The 15,373-nt window shown below is 38.1% G+C and overlaps 1 protein-coding gene across 2 annotated transcripts in view; it reads left to right on the top strand.

Annotated features, from left to right (window-relative positions):
• Positions 1-15,373, top strand: part of nlgn2b (neuroligin 2b) — a 92,036-nt gene that overhangs the window by 21,984 nt on the left and 54,679 nt on the right. For both annotated transcript variants that reach the window (XM_065290633.1, XM_065290632.2), the window contains exon 2: positions 9,630-10,351. In XM_065290633.1, the coding sequence (XP_065146705.1) occupies positions 9,865-10,351 (487 nt within the window). In that variant the 5' untranslated portion in view covers positions 9,630-9,864. The remainder of the gene's footprint in view (positions 1-9,629; positions 10,352-15,373) is intronic.

The following is a 15,373-nucleotide window of genomic DNA, read 5'->3' as shown; positions in this document are numbered from 1 at the left end:
TGGAAACTTTGATTTGGTGGTTGTTGTGTTTTTGTTCAAAGGCTTTTACGTTTCATATCTTAAGTTTGTATTTTTATACATTTTATTTATCAGAATTTATACAATTTATTTATCTGTTGTGACAATAAAAGAAACAAGTTTCTTTTTAAAGTGCATTATCATATTATTTTAGTCAAAACTCATAAATAACTACAAATAACTAATGTTAGGGAAATCTGTTAATGTTTTGTTGCGCGTTTCTGAAAAAAAAATATCGGCCGATATATTGGAATCGGATTTTAAAACCAACAAACATTTGTATCGGTATCTGCCTTCAAAATCTTTTATCTGTCGGGTTCTAATAAACAGCTAATTTTAAGGTAATAAAAACAATATATTTCATTATATAAGGTTTTTATACACCACTGATAATATAGTTATGTATATTATATTTTGTTTCTGTCAAGACATCCTTCTAAAAGTCCCACATTGCAACTTTAATATTATAGCACAGTTTATATAAATCTACTGATTATATTGAGTATAGAAATCCACCATAGTAGTGATGTAGTACTCAAGACCGGTCTCGAGAACGATTTCTGCTTTCTCGGACTCGTCTCGCACTCGTTCCTTCAAAGACTCTGTCTTGACTCGGTCTCGGACCACAGTGAGAGGAGAAGGACTGTTAATTTCAGATCAAGTCCTTGAGACCAGGACATTTTTTATGTTCATATAAAAAAGCACACAACACATAACAATAATAATAAAATGGAATGTTGATGGGCATTATTTGAAAATGACATCCCATGGTGCAATGCAAAGGTACTGCCATCAGAGCCGTTTATTTATCTCTTGAAAAATAAGCAGAAGATGATGCATGTGGTAGGGATTTTTTAATGATATTAAAAGCATAGTCCATATTAAGACGTTAAGACTGCTCCACTAATCAACTCCCAATCTAGCTTAGTCTGTAGGCCTAACTGTTGATTATTAACTGGGGTGATATTAAATTATGAATATGAAAACTGACATGTTTTTATGGTCTTGGTCTCAACTCGTTCTCGACACCTAAAGGAGTCGGTCTCGACTCGGACTTGCTTTCTCAAAGACTCGGGCTTGACTCGGACTCGGCATAGGCGGTCTTGTCCCCATCACTAGATAAGTTTGAGAGACTGATACGACTTTGTCCCTTGCAGCATTTTGTTGACGTGAGCTGTTGCTGCAGAAACTAAACCATATACCACCAATTAACAAACTCTACGCTCACTGTACTGTAGGTCTGTCTTTTAACATTTATGTTATCGCTAAAATCAACACTCAGTTGTACTTCAAACCGCCGAAGCATCCATCTTCAAGAAACACATGAAGGCCTTGCGCTGTTTACTCACAGACATACCGAGGCCCCCGAGGGCCCAACCTAGCCCACATGCAGCTAATCATCAAGAGCCTCGCGTGGGCTTCTTGCACTCAGCTGGGCCATTACACACATACACGCTACTACACAAACACACATATTTTTAAAGGAACTGAGAAATTGTCTGAGTGATTTATGAACTGACCATGTTCAGATTTATCAATAAAGCTCTCCCTCAGAGAAACTGTCTGTGTAACTGTGTGTTTTGGATGGCTGATTGCATACTGCCCCCATAGCATTAGGAAGCTCCCCAGTGTCCTTACAGGAAATGAAATATGTGCACGTCCTAGCCAATTGATCAAGGATGTTTTAGTCTTTTGTGTTTTGCAAGCCCGGGCAACAATGAATGAAACGTCAGAACAGAGCTGTTCACATTAAGGTCTGCCTAGGGATTGCTAAAAAGAAAGTTACGAGCCTCTCGTTTGGAGATTTTGTCTTTGCCATAATAAAAACATCTCTGGTGTGTTTATTCTAAGAATATTGTGGGAGGGTTTAAAAATAATATGAACATTTAACTTTATGCTAATTTGAAAGTATGACTGTATAAAGGGCCGGACATACTTTTTTCCGCGTTTGGCTCGTGCGCACACACTTCCGGGCAGCTTTCAAAGTAACTCACTTGGACTTCACCGCGGCTACGCACCATGCTGAAAATGACGCCATGCAGATGGCCCTAGTATACCTTCAACTTAAGTGCTGGCCTTTTTTTGGTTTAAAATCACGTTATTGAGCAATTACATAAAAATCAGTGTTCAAAACTGTTCCTGATCTTACCCTGAAACCGTGATTCGAAACGATAAGTATATAATAATGATTTAGTGATAATGTTTTTGAACTGCCTAGTACAATTTTCTGTTTGACTTCATTTAATGTAAATTCATGTCATTAAAAAACTTAACTTATTTGCAAAACCCTCTAAGTGCGTCTGATGTTTTCGTAAATGGGAACTTTTTATCGGGCAATTATGTATAGATTCAGTAATTTCACTTTAATGGCAATGAAAAGGTTATTAGTCAGTAATTGAAATGCCTTATTTTTGCAAATGTCACTTTAGTCATTTCATTGGTATTTAAAAAATGTGCCTTTCGCGGCCAAATCTTCTAAGTGCATGCAAACTTTATTGGCAAAAAACTCTTCTTAAATAGTTATATTAACAGTTACAAGATCACTAAAGATACAACTAGAAACACTGCAAATGATGAAAGTCAGAATATAAAAATTAAGAGGTGGGTTGTATTCAGGTCCAAATGTGCTCAACAGTCGTTTTGCACATCATCATTCAAGAGGACGTTGCTAAAAAAAATTGCTGTGGTGTTTAGCAGATTCTGCCAACAAGCACGTATTTCTGAATAGTCTGAGTTTGTGATTAAGCGGATTTGAAGCAAAATTATTTGATGAACATATATTACATGCCAGGAGCATTCGGTCAATATCATTATCTCATTTTTTTGATGGAGGTGATGTTTAGCTGCTTTTGCATTTGATCTCCTCAATTGCAGCTTTAATTATAGTACTTGTTTGACGAAAATCTGTTGTTTCTTGTAGTTGTTCAGAAATAAGAATTATGCTCCATACACACCAACCACGAAGCATCCCGTTCCTCGGTTACTTGCTGGATTTAACTTTGCGTCATGCTAATTTTTGAATATATTTTTAACTTGCGTAAAGATGCGTTTTAGGTGAATAGCACATGTTTTTGCGGCAAATGCGCCATCCAGTTTGCGTTATATGCAACGCCCCACATGTTTGCATCTATACGCGTTTTTGCATTGACTTTTTAGACAGTAAAAGGTAATACACTGGATTTACTTAAAAATATAGTGCATAATTTTTGCATCCACTTTTTTTAAGTAAGTTTTACTTGAAATTTTAAGCAATTGCATAAATGTGCATGCAAAAAAAATGGATGCAAAAATAATAAGCACTATATTTTTAAGTAAATCCAGCCTTTTTTTGTGTGTATGTAATTTACTCGCGCAAAATGTTGAATTCACATTTGGTGTGTATGTCCCATTAGATGCGATTTAAAAAGTGAGTATAAACCTCACTCACTCTTTCTATTTTGCCTATATTTATATGTTGTGAAGTTTTTCACCTTTTTTAATCACCTTTTTGTAATTTGCTTAAATAGTCATGCGGCGTGACAAATAAATTGTATCTATTCACATTTATGCATTTTATTTTTATGCAAACTTACAGTGCTTTCAAGATGTTTTATCAGTTTGTGAGTTCCTTGGCGCAACACCCTACCAATTTAGCAATTCTTTACAAAACTCAGCAATAGCCCAGGTGTAGAGAACTTTCCTTACAACACAAAGATCATGGGTTCAATCCTATAAACACACAGATAATTTTTTTTAGATTGAAGTCACTTTGGATAAAAAGATCTACCAATACATAAATCGTATTCCATTCTGTTTAATAAAAAAAAGGTAATGTATAGCATGTTATGCTGCTGTCAATGCTTGACTTTTCACGTCAGCTGCCTATGTGCAGAATTTGATGTACCATTTAAGATACAACATACATTTTATCTTCTCGGAGGTCTTGATCACATGACTGGGAGACATTTTCACTAGTATACTGTGCACATATCATAACAACGACCTGATACTGATGAGCTGGGAAACCTTTTACCCAGGGAGCTGAGAAAGCATGCTGTCTTTTTCTGCTTTCTTTATAAGCTGTTGATTTATGACCACACGCTGGCGGTGATGTAACAAGGCACCTCAGCAGGTTGTATGCGGGTTTGTGCGCCTGTGTATTTCAAGGTGGGGGGTCAGCTAAAAACTGCATATTTATGAAGTCCCGCTAGCAGAGGGTGAAACTTTGGCCCTAATTGTGTCTCATAAATATTGATATGTTGGGATATTCTGGCATTCAAAATAGGGGTGGGAATCAGTGGGGACCTGGCAACCCGCTATTATATCAATATCTGGGTCATGATACAATTACATTGAGATTATGTTTGAATTATTCAAAACTTTGAGGCATCGCAATTTTTCTTTTTTTTTCTTTCACAAAAATATATTTAGTACATTGTAGTTTGGATTTTAGTTTAGCAGAAGCAATTTTTTTGTTGTTCCTCCTTCCTCTGCTCAGTTTCCATATGGCACAACTGATGATGCAGTGATTGAAACGGAGGCTTTGTAACCAGAAGGTCCCTGGTTCTTTTCCTTCATGACATGAGTCATGAGATATCACCATTGTGGCCTTGAGGAAGGCACCCAATCCCGGATTGCTTTATGGGGAGTGTAAAAGATTTCCTGAGAAGGGACATTTACACTGACAGACGATTTCCACTAGCAAAGCAACCGGTACTCATTCATTTACAATGAGAGTTGGCGATTTGAGGCAACAGGAATTGAACTATTGTATGCAAATGACAAGTGATGCTATGCTACAGTCGCCAGTGGGAATGCAGACGGTACAGATCATGTGATTTGTCTCCTTACGGTTGAGTAGGAATGAGTGATAGCAACCAACAGTGCAGCGACATGGTGACCTCCAGCAATTAAATTGCCATCAGTGTTAATTCACCACAATAAATGTCTGTTAGTTACTTCAACAATTGAGTCTGCTAAGTGGGCCATTCGTATTAGGCAGTTCATTTTCATGTCCACAGTGTGTATTTTCTAATATACTGGACAGAAATGTCATATATATATATGAACTTATATAATATTAAATTATTTAATATTTAAAAAAAATATTTAAGTTTGCTGTACCTGTAATGTATGAAGTTAAGTAAATGTGGAGTTGTTGGGGGGTTTAATTAAATTATTAACTTATTAGTAATTTCTATTGCTTACCATTTTTGGAGAATTACACCAAATGTGACAGAAGTGCAAACGTTACAACTTACCCCATAGGTGGGGTTAATTGTAACAGGCAGGGGGAAGTTGTAACACTTCCTAAAAATTAAGATTGCAGGCAAATATTTCAAATTTATTTTGTCTATATACTTGAAGTGGATAGTGTTTATGTATCTGTCTATAATAGACAGGTATCCACGCTGTAATCTTTCATCCAGCCCTTTCTAACAATAGTTCAATTATAAATGGATAAAAATGTCTAAATATGTGAGAAAAAGCAGCACAATTATGACAAAACTTGTGACCCAGTCTGTAATAACCATACTACAGTTTCAAATATCAAATTCTGAGATAATGAGCATCAAAGTTTGACTTTAGCCATTCATTTTATTATGATTTCAATCTTTCACGTGACTTTATTCAATTAATATTAAAGATATGAACAAAAATAAATATGACACACGATTTTTGATAAGACAGGCACATTTATTTTGTTGGCAGCCAGCAATCATTCGTGTGTAGCCTATTTAAAACAACGGCAAGAATTACGCTAACGTTAGCGGTTTTCATGTCGTAAGTGCTGAAATATTTCAAAATATATCAAAAATATTTTCAAGCCCACCAAAAAAGTTACTAAGAGCTGCAGATATATTTTAAAACAATGCGATGTTTTAGTCAACAAGACACTGATTAAGATGACATAGCATTGGATTTGGTATCTTACACACCCAACTTAGAAACCGAAAAAAACATATGATGAGAAAATTTACTTACATGCCACCAAAACACTCGTTCATCAATAACCTTCTGGAAAAACATTATACATTTCCAATAATTTGTGGAAGATTGTCTTTTGGCAGCGTGAAAAAATACAGGAAAAACAAAACTCTCAACCTTTTGCAACAATGTAAACAATCTGTGTTACAACTAACCCGCATTAGTTTTTGCACCGCGCACCCCTACAGTACACCTGAATGATGTCATCATTCTGTAATGTCATATTTTTTTTATGATGTGTAATGGTATTGACTGTTAAAATCATTTTGGACTTCCTTAAGTGGTATATATACTGTAGGAACATCTGGTTGTGAGCTTTATATTTGTGTATATATTATCTCCTTGCATACATTTTCCTTATTCATCTTCCGCATCTGGTGCTTTTCTACTCCAGGTGTTGTGTGTCCGTCCAGGTTTGGTGTCGACTGGCTGAGGCTTTGGTTGCCATGGAGATGCCGAGTGCTTGAAGAACAGCACACGCTAGATGACTCTGTCTTCGCTCTTGACTCCTGATTTCTTTGTAAAATCTTCCATCTCCTGTGAGGATGCCGACAAGATGTTTCACTAAGATGGTTTCTTTTCCCCGCGCAACTGTACATGTTGTTTCAGCTGTCCCGATCAGAGTTCTTTGCGGCTGTGCACACATTTGCTTTAGCATACATTTACTCCTCAATAAAGTCTCAAGGCTTTGATCAGCAGAAAAGAGCAGTTTGCTCAGGGCCTGTGAGCGGAGGTTTGCCTCAGTCTTGATATTGTCAGTGTAGATTCTGATCATCACTGGTGAGACGATTGTCAGCTTAAAGCACTTCTACAGCCCTCGTGGTGTCCAAACTACACTCAAATACCTCCCACACACGCTGGCATTCTGTTCTTGAGAAGTCAGCCTACATCTTTTGAAAGTTTTCTTGACTTGTGTCGGTTGGTAGTGATTGCTTTATCCTGTCCTTTAAACCTCATCTGACAGCCACTTTGAAAAACTTTTGGGTTTTTTTTGGAGAATTTTATTACATATCTTTTACCAACTTCTACCCAGCCCCTTACGTGTCTATGGATGGGCTGGTTTTATATTTTAAATATCAATAAGCACTCACATTTTACCATATTTAATTCTTCTGTGTTGTTGGGGACATTTTGGGCTTTTTTTAACTTTATTTGGCCACAACTTTCTCTGTGTTTCAGCAAATGGTATGATTTTTGGTAACAAATCTTATATATACATTATTTACATATATTTTAAGAAATAAAAAACCTCAACAATATACCATGGGAAAATTTACTACCCGTTTGTGTTGTTAATGGACAAAAAGGCCACTAAATTAAAATGCTCTAAAAATGTATCAGATCTATTTTATATAATCAACACCAGTACTGATTAAAAATACCAAATGTTTACAAAAAAATTCATGATTTTAACTCTTTAATTGCCAAGTTCATAAGTGGTGGCACTGATTTGGGGAAAAACACACAAAATGACTGATTTTCAAAATGATAAGTGATTGTAGAGTGGATTTTTTTTCACCTTTTTTACAGTCTTGGGCTTGTCAAAGATTAGTAAAAACATTGGCTTTGACGCATTTAAGTTTTGGTGCAGATTTTATCAGATTTTATTTTTTTCTCCCTCGTTTATGGTTTGTGGTCGTTTTTTGCCCCATTGACTTCCATTATAAAGACATTTTTTTTTAATTGAAGAGCCATGAAATCTTATTACCATGCATTTTTTTTATTTTTGGTAGTTTTTCTTTTGCAAAGAGGTAAAATTTGTCATTTTTAATGTTTATCACCATGCAGCAGCATTAACCCTTTAGTAGGCCTGTGCAAAAACAGAGCTTAATTTCGGGCTTGTACATTAAGTTATATAGAATATAACAGCATTTTGTTGTGTGTGTGTGTGCACGTGTGTGTGTGTATGGTTATGGTTATTATTAAGGAGAGAGCACCTCCCTCGCGCACCAGTTTTTTTTTTAGATTAATATAGCAGTTTATTTAAGTTTAATTTAGACTTTTAATTTAGATTTTTTGTCCACTAACAACATTAAGAATAGTAAATTTGAACAATGCACAAAGGGTTAAAGTGATAGTTAATCCAAAAATTCTGATTAACACAAAAAAGATATTTTGATAAATGATGGTAAGCTTGCAGTTGACTGTACGCACTGACTTCCATAGTATTTTTTTATTACCATGGAAGTCAGTGGTTGCCATCATTTATTAAAATATCTTCTTTTGTGTTCATAAAAATGAAGAAACTTAAACAGTTTACAAACAACAAAAGTAAATTATCATTTTGGGGTGAACTATCCCTCTATATCAATGCACAGAATTCCATTATAACTTTTCCATAATTGGTACAGGAACAAGTGTGTAAATCCACACAGGAAAAGTCAGTGTTCAAGCTTACTTTTTATGAGCCTACAGTAAGTACATACTGTACAGTCTGTTCCTTTATGGACCGGTTTGCATGCAATTTTCTGCAGTCACACATTTTATGTAGCGTGTGTCTTTATGTTGTGGTTAGACACACTGTTCCTCACAGTTGCCTCCAGCATTCATTTCAATTTAAAGCTGCAATATGCAACTTGTGCCCCTATATCACCATCTTTGGTTGCTTATCATACTTATTTTTACGTGGGTCGAAGTCAAATGATGTTAAAATGATTTACCGCAAAATCGTATCCTACGGGTCAAATTATAAATCATTATTGTACGCTTACCATTGCAAATCAGCATAAGGTGAGAAGACACCGTTTTGAACTATATTCTTGCTTAGTAACTAATTTCCATGTATTTTTATCTCCAAAAAAGTTACGGATTACAGCTTTAAAGATGCAGTACTTTTATATTTGTCAGTAAGTGCCGGTACAGTTTCCATATGACATCATCATTCCCAAACAACTGATTCCCGTCCTATGCATGACCTGCGGAAGAACACACAAAATAATCTTGTTATAAAATTGATTATACATTTGCCTGTATCTATGCCGCCATGCCTTATTCATAATGTCTTCATTTGTGCCAAAATGGAGGTAAATGCTGCCCCTTGAGTTGAATGTTGTCTCATTGATCATTGTCATGCAGTTAATTCCTGCCTGTAGACGTCTGTATTTGTGTCATAGACTGTTATGGCAGACAGTTATTACACCCAAATGTCCCCATCTACCGATTGAAACTAGCACAGATAAGTCAAGTGGAACCAAGAATCTAGACCAGCGGCATGAATACGCTTGGTACAGTCGTCTCCTCGGAGGAAGTCAATTAGGCAGTACGCTCAATGTTTCACACCCCCGGTGCCCAAGCGTAAACACGTGTCGCTGTGGCGCACCTTGCTACAACATTTATTCGCGGCCCATGGTCCAGATACGCATCTGTAATTGTACGCTTTGGAGAATACTCCAGAAAGACTTCAGGGGTAGTAGAAATACAAATTTTCAACCAAGATATTAAACAAACATTAAGAAAGATGATATGCACGCAGAAACAAATGATATTTAATTCGATTCGCGTTTCGCATGTTTGTGGTTGATATGATTTTTAAACCTTGGGCAATACTGTAATTACCTTTCATTGTGTTTGATAGTTCTGGTATGCATGTTTTAATGATATCTGTCTTTCTGCTTCTGTCTCTCTCTCTCTCTGTCTCTCTGCAGGAAACTAATAAGCAAGACGCAACCGAAAGCGTGTTGAAGTAACATCACCATGAAGTTCTTTAGCCTTCTGAGTCAGCAGGCCTTTTGTTCGCTCCACTGAGGAATCTCCCTCCTTCACTTCTTCATATACTGCACCCCAACGTTGTCGTCATCAGGGCGGCCTAAAAACTCCCTCACGCTCTTCTGTTTCGCATCTTTCACCCATCACTGGGGCGTAACTGACCCCAGTAGAATCATGTCATTGGTGGGCGTGGCACCATCGCGTCGGGAGTCAGGACGCTCCTGCCCGCGCCGCGTATCTGACGCTTGCATAGTGTGGCTGTTGGGACTGGCGCTGCGTCTGACGCTCTCCTCCTGCCAGCGGGCAGACCTCACCGCCGCCAAGCACCCCATGGTCACCACAGGCTACGGAAAGATTCGGGGCATACGCAAAGAGTTGAACAACGAAATCCTAGGCCCGGTCGAGCAGTACTTGGGCGTCCCCTACGCCACCCCCCCTATAGGCGAAAGACGGTTCCAGCCTCCGGAGGCACCAGGGTCCTGGCAGGAGATCCGTAACGCTACCCAGTTTGCACCAGTGTGCCCTCAGAATATCCATGGGGTGTTGCCTGAGATCATGCTTCCCGTATGGTTCACGGACAACCTGGATGCAGCCGCAGCATATGTGCAGAACCAGAGTGAAGACTGTCTTTACCTCAACGTTTACGTCCCCACTGAGGACGGTAAGTTTTTTTTGTAAATCTGTGTTTCATTCATTTCATCCTCCCTTACTTACTAAACATATTTTTTGAGTACACAAAAGCAAATACTTTACTTGCGCTCCGCCAAGTATCTTAAGCCTGGCTAACTGAAATTAATCACCTGTATCCATCTTCCGTAGTTGTGCAGGGTCTCATGAAGCTTAAAGGATGAAGTAAATGTGCAGTACAACCAAATAAGATGCTCTTTTTATGTAACCTGTTCTCCGGTTTACCTTGGGATCCTTCTCTCTTTTTATCTTCTAATAAAGAAGATAATCTGTTAATAGTAATATGATTTTCAGTTTAGGGTATATTACGCATGTTTAGTGCATACAAAACATCTAAAAGGAACACGCTAAAGCCCCCTGTGAGCGCAAGAAATATTTAACACGCCACAGTCAGTGATTCTTATTGAAACTGCACAGGCAACAATCTGAGCATGTGCTAAAGTCTCTGATAGATGGTGCTCACTGCAGTTTGTAAATGGGTTGTGCAGAGACTGCTGGGTAATGTCTCACTGTGCCAGCTCTCCGAATGGGTTATTACAGTCAGGGGAGGATGACATGCAACGTGTATAAGTGTGTTTGTTCCAGAGATGAGAGCTCTTTAATGATGAAATCATATACACAGTAGGTCTCCTAATACTAATAGCAATTTTGCATTATAGTGGCTCATTCTGTGTTAATGTGTCTGTTTGTCCATTATAGTGAGATAATAAATCAGTCTTTCTTAAGTGCTATAGATTGAAGTGGGATGATACATCCATTGGTGTTTTCTTTTATTGCTTAGCACTCAGCACAGCTGAGTTCTCAGTTATGCTTCATTAAATTATAAACTTTGTCTCTGATGTTTCCTTGGGAGAAATTTAAATAGATGAGAAAATTGTTTATGTATTATGGAGATATACCAGTAACGTAGATAGCAAAGCTTGGATTACTCAGATTTTTTTTGTGAAGTGTTTGTACTGAAATGTCTGACAAATATTTGTTACATTGAGACATGCATGTTACTTTTTATTCAGTATTTTTTAGGAGTATAATCTGCTTTTTATCTTACTGCTGTCTGCGAAAAACATCCGAGATGAAGAAACTAAATCTTTCTTTTTTGTCACCTGCATGTAAAAGTCAACAGCTTTAACAAGCAGTTCCGAACACATAAAAATATTCAAAGATCTAGATGTCATCATGCGAACATTGAGAGATTCAGATTCTGAAAGCAGAATAAATTTTTTGCCCTAATAGGAAATAATGGGACTGGGAAACCAAGAAATAAAAGAGAACGTGTTTTTGTAATATTAGAGAATGGGTTGCATGCATACACAAGAAAAGCTGTGTATGTGTGCATGTGTTTTGTGTGTATACAGTTGCATACCTGCAGTGGGATCTTTAATTCACCTTTGTCCACACCAATCCACTGGATTCACAGTCTGCTTGCAACAATACACTCTTAACTGTGCGTTCACAGAAGAAGCGGCAAGTAATTTACATTTTAAGTCAATGCCAAGACGCGAAATAGGCATCCTGTGGTGCGGTGTGTGCGAGAATGGCGTGGGACGCGCAGAATTCGCGTTTCGAATGACGCGTTTCACGCGAATTGAGCGTTGCGGCAGGGAAACGCGTGAGTTGAAAAATCTGAACTTTGGCTGATATTCGCGCCGCGTTAACCAATCAGGAGTTTGCTCTAGTAGTGATGCGATTTCAGGAATCGAGCGGAGTCACAGAAGCCCCTCCCATGAAGCTAATTTCCACGTGAATGTCTCGAATGACTAGAATTTCACACACGGTTTTCACGTGCGAATCAAGTGAGTAAACTCAAAATGTTCAAGCGTGAAACTAAGCGTAAAAAGCAGGTTTTTACCACCTCTACCGCATCTGGTGTGAACGCACAATAAGAATAAAGGTGCTTAAAGAGCCCCTAGTACGTTGCTAAACAGAACGTTAATTTCGTTTATTTGGTGTAATGAAATGTGTTTGCGTAGTTTATGGTTCAAAATCACATTATTTTACACATATTGTACATTATTGTTGCTCCTCTATGCCCTGCCTCTGATTGATTTTGAAATCATCGCTCTGAAAGGCGCGTTCTGCTTCGATTGGCCAGCTATCCAGTACGTTGTGATTGGTCTGAATACCTCAGAAATGTGCACTCCTTACCATATTTGGAAGATCAGCTCCCAATGCAATACTGACAGGAGTTTATATCGTCTTTAATTATCAATACGAGCCCAAATCTAATCCAAAAAAAGGAAGATGACCGAGCTGATCGATCAACTTTGTCATTGCGGCTTAAGCAGAATGTAACGGATTGGTAAAGTAGGGATACTAAAACATAAAATCATGTCTGCATTTGTGATCGTAGAAATGATAAACAAGCGCTACCCTACACCAGTGTTGGGGAAAGTTACTTTTACAAGTAATGCATTACAATAAATTGCGTTACTTAGTTACTTTTTATGGAAAGTAATGCTTACGTTACTTTTAAGTTACTTTTGCGTTACTTTTTCTTACTAGGCTGAGGCTTGATCTCTTTCAGGCCTTGCAGGTGTTTTTCATGATCGCAAAAATGTCAATCTCTGGCCTGCCATTTCCGTTTCTGACTCAAACTGTTCCCGCTCAGACACACAGAGTGCGTAATTCGTCGTTAATATGTTCAGTTTAATTCAGTACATTATTTTATTTTATTTTAAAGAGCAAAGACAGTAGTGCAGTGCCAACGAATCCACAATTTAGTTCGGCAACGCATGACGTCACCCATGAAAAGTGAATGGGAAGCATCAACGCTAACGCCCCGTTTGAATATACCGTTACAGGCTGTGAGGTAGAAGCGGGCGGTTATGATAACGCATATCGTGTCCACGTCAACAGGCTGAGGAAGTAAACTGTTGTCTACAATCCTTGTGTTCGTTGTAGTCCAAGAAAATAAATTTCAGTTGGAGACGATAACTCGCGTCATCGTATACTTTGTGATTTGTAACTTCGCACTTGGTTAACATGTACTAACACACACTTACACATCAAAATAAATGTTAAATCGGGATTTGGATAATAGGTGCTCTTTAAAAAAATGATGAGCAGACAGGACACATTTGTCCTATAGGAATCACACGCCAACCGAGCAACTTCTATTGCAAAGAATGACAATTCTATCGGATGTCACCAAATTCCTCTGTAAACAGATTGTGTCTGCCACATTAGACGTGTGTAAACACACATTTTTGTATCATGCTGATTAAGATCCTACTTCTGTTCCGCCTTTGTGCTCTAAAGACGGGTCCAGATGACAAAAATCACAGACAAATCCCATTTGTCCACAACAACCCAGGGAAACAGTGTCTCCACTGCAGTGAGTAATGCATCCGACATCATTGTGGAGGTATACACGCTCCCCGCACTCATCGCTTCCAGCGTTAATGCGTGCCAAGCGCCGATGCGTTGCCGGGGAATCTCATCAGAGCATCGTCCAGCACACGCTCACTGATGGGGATTCCAACACCAACCGAAGCGATGAAAATCATTCACAGGTTGTGGAGGGATTTATTGGATCTGGATTTGGCCTCTTTACCACAGTTCAGTGCAACATTTGGTGGGTGTTTAGTGTGGGACTTTTGGACACGTCTCAGGATGTGTAAAGGTGCTCTAGAGCCGAAGGATTGGAAGAAAGCGTAATTATCTTATCTGTCTCGCTCGCTCGCTGTCTCCAAGTTATTGAAGCTAATCGGAAAGGTTTCCTTTGACAAGCATCAGTTGCACCTTTAATTATCCCCTGTATTGGTACATAAAGGTTCTCCATCTGTCTACGAATTTTAAATTGGATTAATTAAACAAATCAGCCAAAGTGACTTTAGCCAATGCTGAGTGTGAATACTAATGGTAATGTTATAGTATGCATATGCAGTAGTAGTTGTTTAATAGATATTAGGGTGTGTGTGCAGAACAGCACTACTAATATCGCTTAAACTTTCCATTTAAAAAATAGCTTATAGGCTTTTTTACGTCATGAACCGTGCTTTTCTGCTTGCAGGGGCCGGCACATTCTCATTCTAGAGAGCATTTGATACTAAAAAATTTGTGTAGTGCATCGTGAGTCATCCATATTTTGGTCCATTTATTTTGTGCAGTACACTGGAATACAAATGGTCTCGCTAATAGACAAAGACGAATTTTTTAGGGCCTGTGATGCAGTTTTATTTACACAAACTTACCTAAACTTTAACACAGTTCTGTTGCTGCCATATGCCATCAGTATTTGCATTATTAAATGTAGTTGTATGTGTATAAGAAGTCTGATGCTGGTTGTTCGACTCTGAAATAACCTTGATGATCCATTCAGATGCAAAGGTGGGGCCATTCATTGGTCACGTCGTAGGGGGTTCGGATTGGTTTTTATTCAAGGCTGTACTCTGAATAAAAATCCCTATAATACGATCAATAAGGTGCTCAGCAAAACAAAAGGATGGTAACAGTTCAATAGTCATTTGAAGCTTGACACCAGTATATAATGTAGATTCGTTTAGTGGCGGGTTTGGCGTATGCAAATGTTTATAAATAAATAACAAGTTGGTCGATGTTGCAAACGAAATATGGCATCAGACGCTTTCGGTGAAAGAACAAACACTGGTGATCCTGCCATCACAGTTGATTGGGTGAAAATTGGATTGGGATTATTCATTGGGAGAACGAGAGACAGTAAGGGAGCGTTTATATTTGTAAGTATTTATACGACATCTATTCTGTATTTAAAAGGAGAGGTTACGGTTGTTGTGGATCTGATGATAAGACTGCGTGTGATAGAGACACTGAATTATGACCCACGCTGATCAATATTAAATCAATGGGCCTGCTGATTGATGACCTGGCCATGACACACACACTCACTCACACCGATCATGTTACTCACTCCCCTCATTGTTATTTACAGCTCTGTAATGTAGATTTTTTTCTTGGAATAAATAACACATCTACACATTTCCAAATAAATATAAGCGATAAGTGGCAAGATAGCATG

The sequence above is a fragment of the Paramisgurnus dabryanus genome, chromosome 10 (genome assembly GCF_030506205.2).
Source record: "Paramisgurnus dabryanus chromosome 10, PD_genome_1.1, whole genome shotgun sequence".
NCBI classification, from domain to species: domain Eukaryota; kingdom Metazoa; phylum Chordata; class Actinopteri; order Cypriniformes; family Cobitidae; genus Paramisgurnus; species Paramisgurnus dabryanus.
The sequence above is the reverse complement of the archived record's forward strand: the minus strand, read 5'-3'. Positions and strand labels throughout refer to the sequence as shown.